The sequence below is a fragment of the Lolium perenne genome, chromosome 5 (assembly GCF_019359855.2).
Source record: "Lolium perenne isolate Kyuss_39 chromosome 5, Kyuss_2.0, whole genome shotgun sequence".
Taxonomy (NCBI): domain Eukaryota; kingdom Viridiplantae; phylum Streptophyta; class Magnoliopsida; order Poales; family Poaceae; genus Lolium; species Lolium perenne.
This window is the reverse complement of record NC_067248.2, coordinates 160,473,439-160,490,865: the sequence shown is the minus strand read 5'-3', so window position 1 is coordinate 160,490,865 and position 17,427 is coordinate 160,473,439. Positions and strand designations below refer to the sequence as shown.

The 17,427-nt window shown below is 45.6% G+C and overlaps 1 protein-coding gene across 1 annotated transcript; it reads right to left on the bottom strand.

Moving 5' to 3' along the window:
• Positions 1–13,926: 13,926 nt before the first annotated feature.
• LOC127300397 (coatomer subunit zeta-2) lies at positions 13,927–16,793 on the bottom strand. The gene is made up of 7 exons (XM_051330504.2): positions 16,647–16,793; positions 16,369–16,428; positions 15,782–15,941; positions 15,001–15,148; positions 14,840–14,917; positions 14,312–14,396; positions 13,927–14,224 (listed from the first exon to the last, which is right to left on the bottom strand). The coding sequence occupies exons 2-7, from the start codon at positions 16,384–16,386 to the stop codon at positions 14,165–14,167; spliced, it is 549 nt and encodes a 182-aa protein (XP_051186464.1). The 5' UTR covers positions 16,387–16,428; positions 16,647–16,793; the 3' UTR covers positions 13,927–14,164.
• Between the last annotated feature and the right edge of the window lie 634 nt (positions 16,794–17,427).

Sequence of the window (17,427 nt, the reverse complement as noted above, 5' to 3'; positions counted from 1 at the left end):
CTTTATGTCGATAGATACAAGAGGAAACATCATCCCTAAGACACCAGAGGCTGGGTATATGGCGACACATGCTTTTATCCTTGCATCTAAACCACCTCCAGGTGATCCAAGGGAAACACTGTACAATATGGCGGTAGCAGGAGTTGGAGCTATGGGGACAGCGTTTGTATCAACGCCTCCCGAAGGAACGGCAAGACAAAATAGTCCACGACCTGCAGCAGCAACGGCAGACTTTGAAGGACCAAGTGGCGCAAGGGACACAGCAGCACAAGCAAGGGTCGACAGAGCGCGGCAAAGCAGAAGGGATCATCGGCAATCCCCAGAACTTAACGACGAAGATATGTACGGCTTACCATGCTTCACGAGGAGAGTCTGAAAAACTCGAGTCCCCTCAGGATTCAAGTTACCCGATAATTTCAAGAAGTTCGACGGTCTTCAAGATCCAGAGGATTGGCTAGTCGACTATCTGGAGACGGTGAAGCTGACAGGAGGAACTAGGGCAACAGCCATGCAAAGCATCCAGGTGCATTTGATTGGAGCCACACGATCTTGGATAAAGAAACTCGCTCCAGGATCCATCGACAGCTGGGAAAGTTTCGAGGATGTGTTCGTCAAGAACTTCAGATCCACGTGCAAAAAACCCGCGTCGTTAGAGGAGTTGAGAGCGTGTCGACAAAAGCCAGATGAGCCAATGAGAAAGTACATCCAGAGGTGGAATATCATCAAAAACTCGGCAGAAAATATATCTGACGAGAGAGCAATAGATGCGTTTGTCGCAGAGTCGAGCGTGGAGATTTTGTCGAGGACTTGGGAAGGACCAATCCAAAGACAGTATCCGCGTTAATGGAGATAGCAAATAAATGGGCAGATGGAGAAGACGCTGTCCATAACAAACGGCACAGGTCGCCAGAGGAGGACCGTGGTCGAAACTATCAACCGAGGCGACGATTTCCTCGGTCGTACCAGAACTATGACGCTCCAGGACAAATTTCGGCAGGTTTTCGGACAAATACAGGAGGAAGCAACAGAGATGATTACCAGAGAGGCAATGAACAGCGAGGTGATAACAGGGATGATTCACGCAACAGGCAAAGTAGCGGGCCTAGGTTCCCAAGACCTTTCGTGTCCCCTGAAGAGATGATGAATGGACCGTGCCAGATGCATTTTTTCCTCGACAGCAACGGTAAAAGACAGTCAGGGCACTTACAGAAAGACTATCGAAATTTTCAGGCAATGTTGCGGTATGCAGAGAACGCTAATGCGCGGGCAGCACAGAGAAATCCCCGAGAACCCAGAAGCGAGATTCATTTGCCGCCTCCTCCCGCGATTACAGAAGACAATCGGCATCAGCTCAGAATAGCGGCAGCACCTGCACCACCACCTTATGTTGATCCTAACTCCAATGGAGCAGTGTCGATGATTCAGAAGGGAAGGCCGTCCAATAGAGCTCAGAAAGTAATCTCACGACAGGTGTTTATGGCAGAGAAAATGCCTCCACCAACAGTTGAGTACCTTAATTGGTCAGGACAAGATATCGGCTTCACAATAGCAGATCATCCGCAGCAAGTTCCTCGACCAGGGCAGTCAGCACTTATTTTGCCAGCAGTTATCGCGGGATTTGATGTCTCTCGAGTGTTCATAGACGGCGGCAGCAGCTTAAACCTTATGTATGCAGATACATTGAGGAAGATGAACATATCCTTAGCAAACTTGAAACCAACAGACACAAGGTTCCACGGCATCACACCAGAGAAACCAAGTTATCCATTGGGAAAGATCAATCTCGACGTTCAGTTTGGGACCCGAGAAAATTATAGAATCGAGAGGCTCGAGTTTGAAGTCGTGGATTTTCCGTCGCAATATCACGCTCTGTTGGGACGACCAGCATATGCTAGATTTATGGCGGTACCGCACTATACATATCTGTTGTGGAGGATGCCTGGACCAAAGGGACCAATCACAGTCAAAGGAAGCTTTGCCTTAGCCGATAAGTGCGACAAGGATTTCCACCGGTTGTCAGAAACTTTCGGGATGCAAGCTGAGTACTTGGCGTCAAAAAGCATGACTGATTACGACGTACTGCCAGACGTTGGAAGGCCAAACAAAGAATCAACTTTCAGTACCGAGAAAAATTCAAAAGAGGTGCAGATTCACCCGACAGACCCGAAAAAGACGACATCTATCGCAAACGACATGGATATCGCATAGGAAAGCGCGCTCGTCGAGTTCCTCCGTGAGCACTGGAAAATCTTCGCATGGTGTCCAGCTGACATGCCAGGAGTACCCAGGGAACTTGCCGAGCACCACCTAAACTTGGATCCACTAGCGAGACCAATCAAACAACCTTTGCGGCGTTTTTCGGAACCAAACCGCAAAGCCATGCTGTCAGAAATCAATCGACTACAAGAAGCTGGATTTATCAAAGAGATATTCACAGAAGCCACATGGGTAGCAAATCCCGTGCTGGTGCCAAAGAAAAACACTAAGGTCCTTCGCATGTGCGTCGACTTTACGTGTCTCAATAAACATTGTCCAAAGGATCACTTTCCCCTCCCAAGGATCGATCAAATTATCGACTCCACGGCTGGATGTGAACGTCTTTCCTTCCTGGATGCATACTCTGGTTATAACCAGATCAGATTGAAAGGAGAAGATGAAGTAAAGACTGCATTTATTACACCTTACGGCGTGTTTTGCTACAGAACAATGCCCTTTGGTCTAAAAAATGCGGGAGCAACATATCAGAGGATGATGTAAAAGTGTTTGGCGACACAGATTGGGAAGAACGTGCAAGTATACATTGATGATGTCGTCATAACATCAAAAAAGGGGGCAACGCTGATCGAGGATCTCAAGGAAACCTTCGACAACCTTGATAAGTTCTGCCTCAAACTAAACCCGACGAAGTGTTCTTTCGGCGTCCCAGCAGGAGAACTTCTGGGGTTCCTAGTCTCAGCAAGAGGGATTGAAGCAAATCCCGACAAAATACAAGCCATCGTAACAATGAGGAAGCCAACAAAGTTGAAAGAAATACAACAGCTAACTGGGCGAGTCGCAGCTTTGAGCAGATTCGTCGCGAGGTTGGGAGAAAAAGCGCTGCCGTTCTACGCTTTGATAAAACAAGGAGATAAATTCCAGTGGAACGAAGAAGCCGACAGAGCTTTCGAGGATTTGAAGCGCACAATTTCGACACCACCAATTTTGGTGGCGCCAAAAGAAAGGGAACCTCTCTTGCTGTATATCGCAGCCACACCCCAAGTAGTGAGCACGGTGCTAGTTGTCGAAAGGGAAGAAGAAGGAAAACTCCACGGCGTGCAGAGGCCAGTATACTTCGTTAGCGAAGTTTTATCGCCCTCAAAACAAAGGTATCCTCAGTACCAAAAGATAGCATATGGAGTGTTCACGACAAAGACGAAAATTGCGCCACTATTTTTCGGCACACCCGATCATAGTGGTCAATGAAGCTCCTTTGTCAAATATACTAAACAACCCAGAAGCTACGGGTCGTGTCTCCCTTTGGGGAATAGAACTTTCCCCTCGGGACATCACGTATGAAAAAAGAAAAGCAATCAAGTCGCAAGTTCTGCCGGACTTCATCGCAGAGTGGATGGAGTTGCAAAACACAGGACCCCCAGACTTATCGAGAACCTGGACCATGAACTTTGATGGGTCCAAGAGACTAGAAGGGGCTGGCGCAGGAGTAGTACTCATATCACCTGAAGGCGACAAATTGAAGTATATCCTTCGGATGACGTTCCCTAACGCATCTAACAATGAAGCAGAATATGAGGCTCTCATACACGGGATGAAGATGGCGAAAGCCTGCGGTGCAACTCGACTAAAAATCTTTGGCGACTCACAGTTGGTGGCACAGCAAGTTATGAACCAATGTGACGCAGTCAATGATAGCATGATGGCATACAAGGAGGTATACAACGAGCTCGAGAAGTTGTTCGATGGATGCGAAGTAAATCATATTAGTAGATTGAGCAACGACGAAGCCGACGTTCTTGCAAACATCGGGTCGCAATGCCTTGCAGTCCCGCCGGGTGTATTCTGGGAAGAGATAACAGAGAGATCCACTAAGTCGACAAAATCAAAGAAGAAGGAGAAGAAACCCTCGGGGGCTACCAAGGAAAAGCAAGAGGACGAAGAAGAAGATCAGGACCTGGTCATGGTGATACAGATACCATGGATGCAGCCGTACAAATCATACATCCTCAGGAAAGAAATACCCGACGATCCAGTTGAGGCAAGGCGAGTAATTCGACGCTCCAAAGCTTTCACGGTGGTCAAGGGAGAATTGTATAAGCGAAGTATTTCAGGCGTCTTGCAAAGGTGCGTCACACCTGAAGAAGGAAGAATAATTCTAAAGGATGTACACGAAGGAATATGTGGCCACCACGCAAGTAGTCGAGCTATCGCAGCCAAGGTCTTTCGGGCAGGATTCTACTGGTTGACAGCAATCGAGGACGCTAAAGACATAGTAAGAACTTGCGACGCGTGTCAAAGGTTTGCCGCAAAACCTCACTCTCCAGCAGCAGAGCTAGCACCAATACCATTGTCATGGCCCTTTGCTCAATGGGGACTTGATATGGTGGGCAAGTTACACAAATCCTGGCCAGGAGGAAAGGAGTACATGTTAGTAGCTGTCGACAAATTTACAAAGTGGATAGAAGCGAAGCCGATAAATTCACCAGACGGAGCATCCGCAGTAAAATTCGTAAAAGGCCTCGTCTTCAGATTTGGAGTGCCCCACAGCATCGTCACAGACAACGGCAGTAACTTCACATCCCATGAATTCAAAGATTATTGCGAAGAGGTGGGTATCAAGCTGAACTTTGCGTCAGTTGCACATCCTCAAACCAATGGGCAAGTCGAGAAAGCCAATGGCATCATCTGCAATGGCATCAAGAAGCGCTTGTTAGGACCACTGGAAAAAGCTCGACATACCTGGCCAGAAGAACTACCAAGCGTGTTGTGGAGCATCCGAACAACACCAAATACAGCAACGCAGGAAACTCCGTTTTTCCTGGTTCATGGAGCAGAGGCAGTACTACCAATCGAGATAGAGCACAACTCTCCACGTGTCGCTGAATATGATGAAGAAACGTCGAGAAGAGCGCTAGAAGACGACGTCGACGCACTTGATGAAGCTCGAGATGAAGTATTATCTCGGGTAACCAAATATCAACAGGACTTGAAGAATTACCACAGTCGACGTTTGCGGCCAAGATCTTTTCAGGTGGGAGACCTAGTTCTTCGGCTCACGCAAAAAAGTCATGAAAAACTCGAGTCACCATGGCTTGGCCCTTACATTGTCACGGAAGTGATCGGAGGAGGAGCATACAGGATAAAGGACAAGAAGACAGGGGTGGAGGAGCCAAACCCCTGGAACGTGGCGCAACTTAGGCGGTTCTACGCCTAGAGTCGAAATATAGCCCTTGTAAAACTTCAATGTACTGAAACGCCGGCGAGTTTTCAGACGCACTCTTTTCCTTTTTCGGGGCACCGAGTGGGGCCGGAGAAGGTTTTTAATGAGGCGGGCTCGCGGTGCTGCAATATAATAAAGATAGTGACAATATAACTTTTCTTCTTTATCGACATGATCAAAGTCTTTCAATATAGTTCATCGACAAAAGAAAAGCCTTGCCTTGGTATTCAAATACCTCGTGAGTCAATAAAAATACAAAATAGTACTCAATAAAAAGCTCGGGGGCTCATATTCGCCATAAATATATAAATGCCTTGGTTCAAAACCTCGCAAATATACAAATACAGTAAAGAGTCACCGAAACACTCGGGGGCTAGACAAACAGAGGAATATAATGATTGCTTTACAATATAATCATGGATTACAAAGAAGAAACATCTATAAGAGGAAAATAACTAGTCTTGATTCAATATGTCATCAAGAGTAACTCTGTTTTCTTCAGGAGCAGCACCAAGAAAATCGGCATAATGGCCATCGGCAAAAAAGTCGGCGTCCATCCGAAGAAGGTCCTCAATCATTTCTTCGGCTATAGGCGTAACCTTCGTGTTAATCCTGTCAACACCAACTCTCCGACGTTTTACCTTTTGATGAACTTTCGCGACAACTTGGGTAAGGTCAAGATTCGAGTGGCAGATCTGGAGCATGATAAGAGCAAATCTGGCGCCAGCTACCAGTTGAGCTTTGACAAAATCATGGATACTGCGAGCATCCTTGAACCTTTCCATCAATTCAGGAAGAGTTTTTGGTTGGACGTTCCGAGGAAACATGGAGTTGTAAACCATGGACAAGGTCTTGGTACAGAAGTCAAGGAAGTCGCGAGTTTGAGAAGTGCGATCTTGAATTCTGACAATTTGGCGGGTCCTCTCTGGGGTAGCCCAAAACAAAGAACCATGGTCCAGGGAAAGGTTAACAAGGAGGTTCGTCCTAGCATTTACCCTCTCTTCCTCGGCAGCAGCATCAGTAAAGGCACCTATCAAAACAACGAAGTGGAAACCTTTAAGAGACAATAGCATGAAGATGAAAGATATCGGAGGATGAAACAAGCATACCCGACATATCTGCACTGGCTTCATTCATTAATTCAAGCATGAAATTTTCTCGAGTAGTCGCCTTTTCAGCCTCGGAAGCAGCAATTTCCTTGGCAGCCACGGCCTCGCGAGCTTGCTGGAGAGCAACTTTTTCGGCTTCAGATGACTTACGAGATTGCTCCATCATTACAAGTGTTTGCTTCTTCGCATACTGAAGTTGCTGTCGAAGTTCATCCAGTTCTTGCGACAAGGTATCGTCGACAGTGCGATCGGCAAAAGCTCTCCTCGCGCGAGAAGAAGAAGGCGAAACATTGGAAGGAGCGGAAGATGGAGTATAGTTATCAAATATCAACTGAAATTTAAACAAGACAACATCAAACAACAAGCAAAGATAGAAGTTTTCATTAATATCTTGGAGTAATTACAAGGGCATTACAGTGGAGCTAAGGAAGTACGTGTCGCCAAATGACTACTTTGGCGACAAGAGCAAAAGAAACAGAAAGAAAAACAGAGGCATGCAACTAGACCTCCGGCCTTGACGAGCTAGGAGTCGACGATGGCTTAATCCCGAGATAGGCCAAGATCTTCTTTGTGTTGGGCTTGGCCGCCTTAATCAGCGACTTCCACCTTGATTGCTCTATCTGCTCGGTGTCGCCAACTTTCATCCAGTCAATAGTCTGTCGACTATCAGCAACCAACGCGACAGTGTTCTCAACGGCAACCTTCATATTTTCTTGGCGCATCTTCAGTCCAAGGTCTTCCGGTGTATTGAACATCTTGGCAAGGTTGAGGAAAGTCGCAGGCTCCTCTTTCTTCGGGAAGAAGTAGGGGAACAGTGCCGACGATCTTTGCGCTAGCATTCGACACACCTTCACGAATCTCGGACCCATGAAGCTCCAGATAGGAAAGTGCGTCAAGGAGCGGGTCATCGACAGGATTCGTCAGATCAAACTCCTGGTTTGTTTGGGCTATCAAGGAAACAAAGCATTAGTGAAAAGACAAGAAACAACAATTCTCATAAAAATAGCAGGGATCAGCAAAATTACTGAAAGTGCGGCGACTCTGAGTTTTCAGGCGCTTGAGGATTCCTTCTTCACGAGAAGCTTGCGCAGCTTTGTGCTCATCTAAGGCAGCTGTAGCATCCTCAAGTTTTTTCTGCAGTTCCTCGACGCCAGCAGCTTTCGCCTTGGCTTCATCAGCTTCGGCCTTGGCTTTGCTAGCAGCGAGTTCGGCTTTCTTGCGAGCCGCCTCACTTTGCTCAAGTTTTCGAGCAAGTGCGTCGGCGCGTTCGTTGGCCTCTGCAAGTTTCTCTGTCGAGATATAGAAAAGAGAGAGAAGAAAGATCAACAATCGCGACAAGCAACAGGAGTAAAAAATCAAGGAAAAACAGCAAGTATAAAAGTCGTTACCTTCGGCTCTATTAGCATATTCACGGTACCCAATAAATTGGGAACCGATGCGAAGAAGATCCTTGATCATAGGCTGTTCAAGGTGAACACAGCAAGGGAAACATCGGCATGAAAAAGAGAAAAGGTGTGAAAAAAGCAAAATAAGGAAAATATAAATGTCGACAAGCTTACATCATCTAAGAGTAGAGTCGATTTAATTGCCCAACCGAGGGCAGGTTCAACAATCTTTTCAACCCTGGTCCTTTTTGGCGAAGGAGCAAGGGGGCTTGATGGTGGAGTAGTGGTGACGACGTTTTGTTGAGGAGGCGAGGTTTCTTCTCCTTCAACTAGCGTGTCCGAGGCAGGTACAGTACGTGACGTGCTTGTCCGAGGAGCCACGTCAGTGATTGGTACTTCTTCCTCGTCATCACTGTTGATCAAAAATAGGCAGCATAAAAAGCAAGACAAGATAAATATTTCGAGTACAAAAATAGGGAGAAGTAAAGATGACTTACGAGCTGACGAGGGATTCAACATAAGGATCGTAAGCTGCCTTCGGATGAGAAGGAACAACTTTTTCAGCCTTAGAGGTGCCAGAATCTTCGGCATCAGTCCTTTTCCTTTTGTTCCTTGGAGAAACAGCAGGAGGAAGGGATTGCGTCGACTCACTGGCTTCAGACTCAACTTCTTTTTCATGAGAAGCCGCAGATTTGTGAGAACCCGCGACTTCACTTTCAGGAATAGAAGAACCTTGAGTATCTTCGGCAACGATGGCCTGTTCTTCGACTTCTCCACCCTCCGGAAGAGGAGGAAGGGAAGTCATAGTAGGATGGTTCTGTAAAAAATAGTGACCAAAGGAAAATTAAAGAGATGACAATACAATGAGATGCAGAGAAAGTGCGGAACAAGATAAAAACTCGGGAAGAGAAAATACCTCGGGGAGTGGATTGGCGGAGCTGTACGGTTCCACGCGACAAGAGGAAGGAATTGGGTCTTTACCCAGGCGAGAAAGTCTTCGAATCAACTTCTCCAAGTCCTTGGTGGAAAGGTCACCGGAGATTCTGTTGGCATCATTTTTACCAGAATACGTCCAAAGGGGATTTTTGCGAGCCTGAAGAGGCTGCACTCTAATCCTAAGGAAGTAGGCAGTGATTTGAACACCAGACAGCTCTTTGCCTCGAGTGTTTTGAAGCTGACGAATACGAGACATGAGTGCCTCTGTCGCCTTTTTCTCTTCCTCGGAAGCTTCGGCATCCCAGGAGCGGCGGCGCTGAATTCTGGCACTTCCGTCGAAAGGAATTATGTTGTGCTCAACGGAGTTGGCGCTCTCTTCGTGAATGTAGAGCCACTTTTTGCGCCATCCTTGGACAGAATCAGGAAATTTGACGTCGAAATAGTCGACATCAGTACGAACACAGATAACAACGCCACCTATGTTATAAGTGACGTTGTGGGAGCCATTGCGGCGGAGGCAGAAAATGCGTTTCCACAGAGCCCAATTGGGAGGGATTCCGAGGAAGCATTCGCAAAGTGTGATGAAAATAGAAATGTGAAGGATGGAATTGGGGGTCAACTGGTGCAGTTGAATCCCGTAAACGAAAAGAAGGCCGCGGAGGAAATCGTGGATTGGGGTCGAAAGGCCGCGGATGAGGTGATCAACAAAACTAACCCGGTACTCCATTGGAGGCTTGGGGTAGCTTTCTTCGCTGGGAAAGCGGATGGCGTCCTCCTTCTTCATGAGGCCAAGCCTCTTCAGCATGTTGGTGTCTTGGTTGGAGATTTTGGATCTCTCCCACTCAAGATCCTCGGCGGCCATCTTGGACTCCGGAGTGCTGTGGCGAGTCAGACGCGCGCGCGGTGGCATCAACGGCAATGGGCAGAGCAATGCAGGTGAGTGCGGAAGATCAGAGAGAGTTGGGCGCAGGGGAAGTTTTGTGAAGAGGAACAGATGAGCGGCGCAAGCGAGGGGATGAACGGAGGTGGAAGAAAGGTTTATATAAGAATCGGGTGAAGCAGCGTGCCGTTGGATGAAGAAATCGTGTGGTGAGAATAGATCTTCTAGATACAAGGGCAAAAAGGTATTTTTACTGAGGTAGGCGTTACCGTACGTGCGCCGAGAAAAAGCGGAGGACGTGTGTCCCCACTTGCACGACGTGTCAACGTGGTGGAAGCAATGGACCCACAGGCAGAAAAATCACGACTATTCAACAGGATGAAGTAAATTTGATTAAGGGAAGCATGTCGACAAGAAAAATAAAAGAAGATTGGCGACAGGAAGAATTATTCAATACTTCGGGAGCCTTTGATCAAATACAAGTTTTTGCCCAAATGCTCGGGGGCTACTCCCATCGGGAGCGCTGTTCGCGCACCCGAGAGATAAAAAAATATAGCGACAATGTGGACTAAAATGTTGAGCCTACAACCAAGCACAAGTTCTTGGTTGTAGCCTCGGGGGCTACTCCCATCGGGAGCGCTGTTCGCGCACCCGAGAGATAAAAAAATATAGCGACAATGTGGACTAAAATGTTGAGCCTACAACCAAGCACAAGTTCTTGGTTGTAGCCTCGGGGGCTACTCCCATCGGGAACGCTGTTCGCGTGCCCGATGAAATTAACAAAGGAAAAATAGAAAAGCAAGAGAGTATATTTCGAGTTATAATTAACTCTACATATACTCCCATCGGGAGAGCAATATAAGTCATATTTGACTCGATAAAATGTGCCATTCCAACAGCCGGAAAAGCACTCGACAATATATTCTCAGAACGCCGAAGTTGCGATCAATTTCTGAATGCCGCAAATTTGCGAAGGTAAGACCCCAGATCCGTTCTGCTGGGCGTGGCATCGCCAAAGACTGCGCTCTGCTACTTTTATCCGTATCAACAGATACGAAGAAAAATCCTAACGGACGCGTTAGGTACCCGATAAATTTGACTGGGACTCGACAGAATGGTAAGACCTTAAGCGGCACCTGTCGAAGTTTACACCAGTATCCCGAGATCATGTCCAGGGACGTGATTTTGAAGTAGGTTTTTGCGGATTGCCACTAGAGCAGTTAACTAGTACCTGATCCGTCAGATGAACTAGCCCCAACTACCATTATCCCTGTACAATATAGAATTTTATGTGAAGAAGTATAAAAGAGTTAAAGCTTTCGAATAAAAATAAACAGTGGAGATTTTCCTTGATTCTACGATTCAAGCAAAATCTCGGGGGCTACTGACATAGGCATCCCAAATAGGCCTGCCGAAGATGGTACCCGGGGTTTACTGGAGGCCCAATACCCGAAGAATAAGAAGATTCGGGAGCCCAAGATCTATTAAGGAAAGATAGAGTTGTAATAGGAAGTGTTATTTGTAATCTGGCGGGATGAGTTATAAACCGTTCCGGACTCTGTAAACTTGTATAGCACGAATCCCTCGGTTCCACCTCCTATATAAAGGGGGAGTCGAGGGACGACGAATCAATCGAATCATTGTCTACAAACCCTAGTTTTCATAATCGTCGAGTACTTTTCGGCTGAAACCTTCGAGATCTACTTACCCTCTACTTCCAACTAAACCCTAGCCTACAATCCATAGGCATTGACAAGTCGATACCTTGTCAGCCGGAAAATGCATAAATATGACATAAAGTATGCATAAAACATGTAGATATCATCAATAATGTGGCATGGAACATAAGAAATTATCGATACGTCGGAGACGTATCAGTGCTCAGGACTGACAATGGCACGGAGTATTTGAACACCACCTTTGGGGCCTTCTTGTCTGAACAAGGTATTCTTCATCAAACGACTTGCCCAGATACCCCTCCTCAAAACGGTATGGCCGGCAGAGTGGAAAAACAGACACGTTTTGGAAGTTGCTCGCTCGTTGATGTACACAATGAATGTCCCCAAGTTCATGTGGAGTGAAGCAGTAACGACAGCCATTTTTTGATTAACAGGACACCCTCCAGGATACTCGGTATGAAATCCCCATGCGAGTTGTTGTTTGGGAAAGTTAAGTTTGTTGTCGCTCTGAAATTATTTGGCAGTACATGCTTTGTTCGGGATCATAGACCATCGATTGGGAAGTTAGACCCACAAGCAGTAAAATGTGTTTTTATTGGTTATTCCTCTAGTCAGCATGGGTATAAATGTTGGTGTCACCTTCAGGGAATCCGAGTCATTCTATGGTGAGCAAACTGATCTGATCTTGTTGTTTGCAGAACTTGACCAACTTCACTCTCTGCAAGATGGTCATGAGGGGGAGAAGGTAGTGTCTCACACTAAGGTTTCTATGGGTACTAAACCTGATGGTGATGTGCAGGTTCCTGATGGTGATGTGCAGGTTCAGGTCCAACCAGTAGTAGGTACAATTCCGTTTGATTCTCCCCAGGTTCCTGTTCTTGTTCAGGATCGGTGGCCGCAGAATCTCCAAGTATACACTCGACGGCAGCCACATGTGCAGGGGAGAATGAAGGTAGTGATGTGAGCTCATCTGACACAGTGGGACATCAACCACATGTGCAGGGGGCAACAAGGCAGTGCTAGCAGCTCATCTGACACAGTGGATATGCCAATTGCATTGCGAAAGGAGACACATGAAGCAGCCAAAAAGGGTGAAGTGGCAAGGAAGGCTCTTTGCGAAATGCATGCTCTATAAACTGTTTCTGATAAACATGACATTAGCAAATTTGTTTCTTACGAGGCTTTATCTCCTTCCTATAGAGCTTTTGTGGCCTCTCTACAAATTGTGTCAATTCCAAACGATTGGAAGACAGCAAAGCAAGATCCGAAGTGGCGTGAAGTGATGATAGAAGAGTTGGAAGCACTAAAGAAAAACAAGACATGGGTGCTAACCACACTGCCATCAGGGAAAAAGGCAGTGAGTTGTAAGTGGATCTATACTGTGAAGCAGAATCCTGAATGGAAGGTAGAAAGGTATAAGGCCAGATTGGTCGCTAGAGGGTTTAGTCAAACTTATGGAATTGACTACGATGAGACGTTTGCTCTAGTGGCGAAGATGAACACAGTAAGAATATTGGTTTTATGTGCTGCTAACTTTGAGTGGAAGTTGCATCAATTGTCAAGAATGCCTTCTTACATGGTGACCTGCAGGAAGAAGTGTACATGGAGATACCACCAGGTTTTGGTACCTTAAAGACTAAGGGAAAAGTATGCAGGCTGAAGAAATCCTTGTATGGTCTAAAATAGTCTCCAAGGGCATGGTTTGATAGGCTTAGACGAGCTGTGTGTGGTATGGGGTATGGTTAATGCAATGGTGACCACATGGTGTTCTATTGACACGTTGAACGAAGGATCACCATTCTTGCAGTTTATGTGGATGACATTATCATCACTGGAGATGACCAAGAGGAAATAAAAAGATTGAAGGAGTGTTTGAGCAAGGAGTTTGAGGTGAAAAATTTGGGCAACCTAAAATATTTCCTTGGCATAGAAGTGGCTCGGACAGAGAAGGGAATATCTTTATGTCAACGAAAATACACCCTAGATCTCTTGAATGACATGGCATGATGGGATGTCGTGCAACCCCTACCCCAATTTAAAAAAAAAATCAAGTGACTACACAATCAGGTGAGCTAGTGAATAAGGAAAATTATCATAAATTGGTTGGAAGACTCTTGTGTCATACTAGGCCTGACATTAAATATGTCGTTGGTGTGGTGGGCGGATACATGCATGAACCAAGGAGTGGGCATCTTGATATAGTGCATAGAATCTTGAGATACTTGAAGAGAACCCATCAAATAGGGTTCATGAATTTTTTGTGTGTGCATGGCACCTACACGATTCGAACACGAAGGGGATACATGATCCAAAGTCGGACAGCCTGCACCCAGAAAGACTGCAATACTCCCTCCATTCCCTTTTAATCGACTCTCATTTAGTACAACGAGGGAGTATTAATTAAAAATGTACCTGCATAAGGTGGTGTCCACGCATAGGAAGAGAAAGTTGTAGCAAGAACCTTTACAGTTTGAGACGACTGCTGTTTAATGGATTGGAGAGCGGATAAAAACAGCCTTTATTTTGCTCTATACTTCCGGAAAATGTAAATACAACACTTGACGAAGGAGAAAGAATTACATAGCATCTGAGGAGTATCCAGTCACATTTAATTACTTCTGTCTGCCACAATTGCACTGCAGCTCAGGGTGAGTAACAACTATCAGGCCCAACATAACATACAGTAGCCCAACCTGAGCTCACACAGGTTGTAATAACAAGTGAAAAAAAGTGCTGGTCGTTCATTTGAGGAGAGATCTTGCAAAGTGTTCCCTAGCTGTGGCCAGAGCTTGAGATATCGTCTGCAGAGAACAAACAGACAATGCATGAGAAGTAATGTGGCAGTAACTCGCAGAGGATTGTGCGGGTATGGAGGTGCAGAAACTTACCTGCTCAGAGAAAGGGACTGAACCGTCGGCAGCATTGGTCGCAACCTTACCAGCAATGGTGTTTGCATCTGTCTCAAGAATTATGCTGCGCAAGTACAGAAACGATTGCATAGTTTCAGAATATTTGCAACAATTTGGAAGGCACATGCACTGGCTACAGAGTTGGGCCTAAAGCTATCTCCGTCAACAAGTGAAATTTGAAGTGCTTATTCTAGCAAAAACTCCATGAGAGATCCAGAAAAACGTACACAAAGCCAAGTCAAAAGGAAATACTTCATCATAAATTAAGTGAGTCAGATTTGTCTAGATTCGCATGTATCTAGATGCCTTTTAGTGTGTAGATACATGCGAATCTAGACAAATCCAAGTCACTTAATTTGGGATGGAGGGAGTAATACTCTATGATAATGGTGCAGCATCATGTTCAAATAGGGAAAGAGTAAAATGCCCAACAACACTTTCATCTAAGCAGAAGACTCTGAGACAGCAGAAGATACAAATTTAGCATAGATCACAGGAAATCCTTACCCGCCATCAATAATCTCGTCAATGCAGAGAAGTATCAAGTCCAAGTTCTCAAGTGCAGTCCTCTTCTCAACATCACCCCTGAAGCACAGAAAGTTGCACCCTGAACCAGCTGCCTTGCAAATATAACAGTTCATGCAGTAGCACTAGAACAAGTATACTACCTGAGTAGAAGACCAACAGAATCAGCAAAACCCTGTAGTACATTTGATATGATGAGCTCATTCTCGTCATCTCCGGCAGTGACGAAAAAGTGAAGGTCATGTACAAACTTGTAGACGATAATATAGCCATCAAGTAATGTTATCTCAGCTGCATAGTATTAACATAGGGGTCAAAGGTAAATCCAATTTAAGGTTAGACAACAAAATATCTGATACTGTTGGACATAAATAATAGTAATGAACATAAACCTGAAACTTCTCATTCATCCAATAATAAGCATTTCACGGTCATTGGAAACTCAGGCTTCCTCAATGCAACTAATACTATTGCTAGGAACAGTAAACTAACATGATTCGTTTATGAAATAATACTTTCAGTTAGGCCAATAGCCCTTATTTGATTTACATGAGATCTAAGTACATAGCATAAACCAACAAAGTGTAGAATAATTGTCAACAAAATCAAACAAGATGCTCCTACCAAATAGCATAGTAACCATAGAGGAATATACACCGTTTAATTAACATCAAGGAACCAAGCATCTTTGGGAGTATAACTTCATTATACATTAATAGTGGACTTCAACTTAAATTCCGAGCTTGATACATGTGCAATTGCAGCTAAGATCTCAAATACGAAGCTTAATGGCACACTCAACTGATTTTGTGAATTACAATCTATGCCTAATGGTGTGAAGTTGCAACAGCAACTACATGCACTAATACCTGTGGTACGAAATGGTATGGCATGAATTCAAATGCTACACACTGAATGAATTACCTTCAGAGCGCGCATTTGTCTTCAAAGTTTTAGTGAAAACAGACTTTTCAAAGGTCAACCTTGATGCATTACTTGGCCAATCATCCGAGAAGTACTTCACGGCAACACGCTTCCCCTCTGAGTCAAGTAGCAAAATGTTCTTCACAGAAGGGCAAGACGCCTGCGCAAACGTAATGGATCGGTATAGATAGTCAAATACAGAATGCATGATATGTCAGCAATCAACATTTTACTACAAGCTAAGCACCACACATGGTATGTTCCTTCTTTACTATACATTAGGCATCAAGCTGTCAACTCTAGCTGCGCTTTCAAAATAAAAATTCTTAATTTATGATACAGGAACTGAGGTGGATCAGCTGGGAAAGGCCGCTGCTACTCTACGTAGAATGGATAAGCTTTACAGAAAGGTATGTTTTGATCATAAATCATAATCTAATTTTCTTCATTTCTGCACGGCTAATAGTTCTATCTGGCTAGATCGATCGGGCATTGGGGCCTCAGTACATTGAACGCGCCATTCGAAGGTAAATACAGAGTCAGAATCAGAATATATATTAACGGCAGCAGGGAAAGAATCTTCGGACCTTGGAGAATTCCCCCATGGCCTCGTCTCCACCTCCCCAGCTCCTTCCAAGCTCCTTTTCCTGCCGAGGAAAGAAACGCACGGAGAGAGGTAAGATCAACAGCAGCTCGGATCCGAACGCCCCTTTCTCGACAGATCCGGGCTAAAAAAGCAAGCAAACGAAAAATCTCGAGATGTTTGCAAGGCGCGCGGATCACAGGTAGCGAACGCGCGCGTCGGATCGATCGTAGAGAATTCTTGAAGATGGAGGTTCGAGAGATCTAGGGAGGAAGAGTTTACCTGGGAGATTTCAGAGAGTCCGAGTAGGAGAGTGGGAAAGCTCTGGTTTGTTGGTGCCCGCGAGATCTGAGATGCAACAGCCGAGTTTAAGAGAAAGGCAAGTGATTAGGCGAACGGAAATGGACGAGTTTGTTGCTTGATTTAACTACTCCACAAGCCTCCAACTGGCCCGCTGGTCCGGCCCAATTGCCTTCGTTGGATTGGGATCAAAAAGTCAGAAAAAAAGTAGTACTCGTTTGTAAAGATGGTCACAGCAAACATGAATAATAGGCAATTGTATCCGAATGTACAAAGTTGCATAAGGGACTGTACATTGCCAGTTAAAGGATTAAATAAATAATCATGATAACAATTATATATAACCCTAAAACTGTGTTTGGATGCACTGAATTAGACCTGTAATTGAGGAATTGGAATTTGAGCCTCTAATTCAGTTGTTTGGATGCTCGTAGAATTGAAGTGTGGAAACGGGAAGCAATTCCAGCCCGCACCCACCGGGGTCTTTTTCTTCGTTGGCAAATTCGGAGGGCCAGACCTCCGTATCTGCCTGGAATTGACAAGCGAAGCGATACGCGAGGCTCCCGAGTCCCGAGCGATAGGCGAGGACCGCGACTCCCAGCGAAGTAGCGGCCGGCGCGACCTCCACGAGTAAGTCGCCGGCAGCGCACCGTGTCCTCCCCGCCCTCCGTCCTCCTCTCCCTACTACGGCCTCCCCTTCCGCCCTCCCTCCTCCTCTCCTTGTGCAGCAATGGAGTCTGCCCCGCCCTTACCCTGACCAAAC

Coding starts and splice junctions, on each gene's coding strand:
- LOC127300397 (XM_051330504.2), bottom strand. Junction 14,397..14,839: donor GACGAGATTATTGATGGCGG/GTAAGGATTTCC, acceptor GTACTTGCGCAG/CATAATTCTTGAGACAGATG. Junction 14,225..14,311: donor CAGTCCCTTTCTCTGAGCAG/GTAAGTTTCTGC, acceptor TGTTCTCTGCAG/ACGATATCTCAAGCTCTGGC.